Source organism: Camelina sativa, chromosome 19, assembly GCF_000633955.1.
Source record: "Camelina sativa cultivar DH55 chromosome 19, Cs, whole genome shotgun sequence".
In the NCBI taxonomy this organism is placed as follows: domain Eukaryota; kingdom Viridiplantae; phylum Streptophyta; class Magnoliopsida; order Brassicales; family Brassicaceae; genus Camelina; species Camelina sativa.
Window position 1 is genome coordinate 2,298,594 of NC_025703.1, and position 4,434 is coordinate 2,303,027.

Sequence of the window (4,434 nt, forward strand, 5' to 3'; positions counted from 1 at the left end):
CCCCCCCCCCCCCCCCCCCCCAAGAGCCTTGGGATGCAATTAGGGATCAGATAGTTGAATCAAAGCGACCAATGAATACTCAGTGAAACTGAGAACTGGGGACTTACATGTTTGCAAGGGATGCCAAGCTTCTTGAGTCGGAGGGTACGAGTCACAAGCAGCTTATGAAGTTCACCGATCTCAGTTTCAATTTTGGCAATGTGAGTCTCAGCTCCTCTACCAATCCCGCCTAGGAACTCTGGAATCCCAACTTTCACTACAATACCCACCAATATATACAAGAATCAAACACAAATCCACATCTTCAGAACCAAATTCCAAATCACATTGTCTCATAAGCGATTCATGAAAATATTACAAAAAAAATACAAATCAAACAATCTACAAATTCCTTCCACGATAAGAAAATGGATCTGAAACCAATCGAAACCTATTACTAAGTTCTCTAAACGGATCCCAAGCAATCAAAAGCCTAAGCTTACTCATCCATATCACTCGAAACTAAATAGAGACTAAAGACGACACGCAAATTTCCCAGCCCCTAGATAACCTAGGAAGAAGCAAAATCCACCAAAATTTTTCAATCCGCAGGAATAGAAAGCACGCACCGAAGTAAGTAGGTTTGGAGTAGAATCTGGGGAGGCCTAGAGTCGAATACGAGGGAGTTGTCCCTAGAGCTGCTCTCGCGCTCTGAATCAATCGTGCCCACGCCATCGTCGGTGCTCTTCTTTCACGTCGTCTGAGCGAACCCTCCGATTTGGCCGTTTGCGTTTTTTTTTTACTCGTGAGGAGGCTGTGTAATTCGGCGTCGTTTTTGGTGGAAAATAGATCCACTCAGCCACTCAGTTATTTGACTTACTAATGGGTCCATATGGGCCCCAGCCCATTACCTCACTATTTTTGAGAAAATAAGAAATTTTGTATTTACGCTCACAAGGTGTTTGTCAAAATTCCTGTCTGGGATTGGAATGTTTTATTCAGTTGTGTGTCCACCAAGGAAACGCGGTTATGCATATGAGAAGGTCTCAGAGAAGAGTATCATGACATCAAATTCTCCATGATTTAATTGTTTTGGTGCTCATAAAGATAGGGAATAAGAATGGTGGGTGAATCTGCTTGTAAAGTGTTCGACGAAATGCCCGTGAGAGTTTTGTTGGCACGAAAGTTGTATATGGGTTTATGACAGACGAGGGTTTTGGCTCTTGGCTTTCTCCTAGTCCAGGAAACAAACTTATTATAATCGTGAGTTTTTTTTTTGATATTGTATATTTCTGTTGACATTGATGACTTGGTTTAATAAATCCAGCTAAACTCTGGTTAGTTCTCATTGGATTATCATTAGGTATAGAGACAGGAATTTCGTTAGAGATTAAGTGCACTAAATAATCACTCTCGCTTGCTGGTCAAGTTAGTAATAACATGAACGTTGGCTTTTAGGTATGTTATGTTTCATCTGATTTCTTGGAAAATATATTTACACACCAGATGAGTTGTACTATTAGTTTGGTTAACCTGTTTAACATTTGTTGCAACAGGACTGTTTATATCCTAAGCCTGTTTATGGACAAATCCAATTTAGATAAGAATCTGAGACTTTGCTGCGGCCCGAGAGCATTTCTTCCGGCCTGCTTTGGTGAGAACGCAGACACAAGTCTCTAGAAGCTCAAGGTCTTCTTCCCAGAACAAGGAAGATGCTATTTCAGGATTTTGCAATAGTTGCTTTGAAGTTAAGAAGCCAGCAATTGTCCATGTCTGGTAAAGCCGGGACTGTTTTCCAATGAACTTCCCATTTCTCGTATCGTAGTACTCTGGCCACCGATCAGCTTGGAGCCTCTTCTCTGCCAAGGTAACTGCTTTCTCTGCTAACTCTGGTCTACCCATCTTGATGCATGCCAGTGTGAACTAACAAAATGTTTTTAACACATATGTGAGTTTATGTACAGCACTAGCAGAGATATATATATATATATATATATATATATTTAGTCTGATTAAAAACTCATGCTTACTTGCCAGAGAAGTGTTGGCCATGACCCGCCATTGTGGTAAGACCAAGGCCTACAGAACATATAGAGGAAGTCTGGTCCATCATTTAAAAGTATATGCAGATATAATCATCGTATACTACTTCAGCCAAAAGTATCAAAATTGGAAGAGAGAAGAACTCACGTGTTCTTTGGATCACTCCCGGTAATTATATGCCACTCTGAAGATTCCAAAGCCGGGTAACATATCTTAAGCGGCATATGACCAACGAGATCGTCCCATTTCTCTTCAATCAAATTTAATATAGCTTGGTTCTGTTTTGGTGTTCCTAATGAGGAGATGATTGACAAGAGGTTTCCCAAGGTGAAGAACCTGAAATCCATGTGAGCAGGCTGGAGGTTTCCTATCAGGAATCCACAGTCAGAACTTTCAGGAACCCAATCCATTAGCCACGGAGAAACCTGCTCTGGGTAGATATTGAACTTATTAGTGGCATCCATAGAGTACTCCTCTGTCTTGTAACGGTAAATCTCATTGATTTTGTTTTTGTCAACCCAATAGTTTTCTCTGATGTGAAAAGATAAAGCGCTGAGCCTGTTGCTAATTGTCTTTATTATGTTTTTGGAGCTGTCATTTACAGTTATCATCTCACGAGAAGACCGCAGAGCGGAGTAAAACAAAGCCTGTGAGATCAACAGAATCATCATGGCATGTTAGTCCAAACTTTTCTTTTTGAGAATTATAATCAAGAAGAACTTATATGCGGTAATTACTTGGATCTCAAGAGGGTGACCGTGAATACCCATTCGTCGATCTATCATACAAGAGCCATCGGTGACCAACAGTGTTGGAAACATATCAAATCCATCAGCCAAACACAGGTTCGCAATCATCTTTATCCCTGTCTGCACATCTATCCTCTCTTGCAGTGAGTAATCCCCTGTGATTTTCCCGTATGCCCTCAACAATATTATCCACCATAAACCTGAAAATTTTCTATTTAGACCAGCATGTGTGAATCGAACTGTTCAATTATAATGTTGCCAAACTGAAAGAATCAACAAATATGTACGCTTTGTTACCACGAATCAACAATTTAATCCATTCATACTCTAGTTATGGGAAAATGCAGATTGAAGAAGCTGCAAAGTACTGACCAGAATCAACGGGGGCAACACGACCTATAGCTGCTTCGCCGAAATCTGGATCCAAAACCTCTTCGAACTTGTCCTCTTCGAGAGGTAAAGTTCTGACTTTAAAACTCGCAGGCATCAATCCTTGTCCTGGACTATAACAGTCAACTGTTTTCTCCCAACTCTGGAACCACAACACACAAAACTAAGGTTCATATATTTGATTTGAATGCAAACTCTTCGCTCTTAAACAACATTTTCTGTTTCTTTCGTAGTATAACATCAGGAATGAGCATCAATACCTGCAATTGCAGCGTGTGAAGAAGGAAATTTCGAACAATTTCGCTTTCTCCCTTCAGCAGAAAAGCCAGAGCGGAAGGTACAAAATCCCTAATAAAGACCTGATCATAGTTTGATGGCATTGTGTCTGTTGGATCTTTAGCAGCCATCGTTCCTACAGGGGAATCGCAGTATGTCACTACAGAGTCCCTCAGCAATCTCCATGCCTCTTCCTCGGTTTCATTGCTCTTAATACCCTCGTAACCATCTCCATTGATCACCTCTTCATCTTTCTCATCTCCCTTTAACTTGTTCAAATCTAAAGGCTTCACATTTAAGCCGTTCTTGGTGTATATTCGATCCACGGTCGGGTCATTTGCGCAGGTGGTGGAAGCAGACAGACTTCTTGCCTCAGAAACAACCTGAGCTGTAACAGAGCTCTGCCTGTCGGTACAAAATGGTACAGCATTTGTCGGTGTGAGGATTCTGTTTGAATCCGGATTCTTGTTTTGGTTTACGCAGCTTGAGAACCGAGAAGGATACGATCGCAACGCGGGGTCTCGGATGTATTTAGATGGAGAGATTCTTGTAAAAGCACGGAGAATGCATTGTGAGGGTATCATCATCGTTGAGTTTCCAAGAAAAGTGATGGCATTCATAATCAGGATCCAATACCTAATTAGATTGGAAAAAGGGCTTCCTTTGTGTTCGTTATTTATCTGAAATTTTTGTGATTCCTCAAAATGGGAAAATCTGTATTAGGAAGAAAAATGTTTGTGGATATTGGAACTAGTTTACTGCTAATTTGATCGCATCAAGCATTATGGTTTCTATTAATACACCAAACTTCATTTTTCGAAAATTCCTATTTCTGTACAAGTCAAAAACATTAAAAATTTGCTTGCTTAATGTGTGTTCACCCTTTCTCTAACCAAGTTTTTTAAACATCTCTAAAGTGTATGTGTAACTTTAGATGCAACGTAGTACCGGACACGTGACAGAGATCCAACTAAATAAAAACAATCACAAGGATCAT

General features: G+C 40.5%; 2 protein-coding genes and 2 long non-coding RNA genes across 5 annotated transcripts in view; 2 read left to right on the top strand and 2 right to left on the bottom strand.

Moving 5' to 3' along the window:
- Positions 1-802, bottom strand: part of LOC104764254 — a 2,533-nt gene extending 1,731 nt beyond the window's left edge. The window contains exons 1-2 of the mRNA XM_010487754.1: positions 609-802; positions 108-256 (exon numbers count right to left, since the gene is read on the bottom strand). Of these exons, the coding sequence (XP_010486056.1) occupies positions 108-256; positions 609-714 (255 nt within the window). The 5' untranslated portion in view covers positions 715-802. The remainder of the gene's footprint in view (positions 1-107; positions 257-608) is intronic.
- On the top strand, positions 946-1,619 carry LOC104764257. 2 transcript variants are annotated; one of them, XR_763740.1, is made up of 3 exons: positions 946-1,242; positions 1,322-1,437; positions 1,536-1,619. It is a non-coding gene; the product is annotated as an uncharacterized LOC104764257 (long non-coding RNA). The 2 variants fall into 2 exon arrangements; XR_763741.1 differs by having other exon boundaries at positions 1,343-1,437.
- LOC104764256 (probable alkaline/neutral invertase A, chloroplastic) lies at positions 1,488-4,200 on the bottom strand. The gene is made up of 6 exons (XM_010487755.2): positions 3,422-4,200; positions 3,144-3,303; positions 2,760-2,971; positions 2,170-2,669; positions 2,010-2,058; positions 1,488-1,902 (listed from the first exon to the last, which is right to left on the bottom strand). Exons 1-6 carry the CDS (start codon positions 4,055-4,057, stop codon positions 1,576-1,578), a joined length of 1,884 nt encoding a protein of 627 aa, XP_010486057.1. The 5' UTR covers positions 4,058-4,200; the 3' UTR covers positions 1,488-1,575.
- Positions 2,781-3,486, top strand: LOC104764255. Its single transcript, XR_763738.2, has 3 exons — positions 2,781-2,867; positions 3,103-3,227; positions 3,395-3,486. It is a non-coding gene; the product is annotated as an uncharacterized LOC104764255 (long non-coding RNA).

Bases quoted from the DNA above. Each gene is read 5' to 3' on its own strand.
- LOC104764256 (XM_010487755.2), bottom strand. From the start codon at position 4,057: ATGAATGCCATCACTTTTCTTGGAAACTCAACGATGATGATACCCTCA. The intron at 2,670-2,759 runs GTAATTACCGCA...TTGATCTCACAG, and splicing joins GTCACCCTCTTGAGATCCAA to GCTTTGTTTTACTCCGCTCT. The intron at 2,059-2,169 runs GTGAGTTCTTCT...TATGTTCTGTAG, and splicing joins GGGAGTGATCCAAAGAACAC to GCCTTGGTCTTACCACAATG.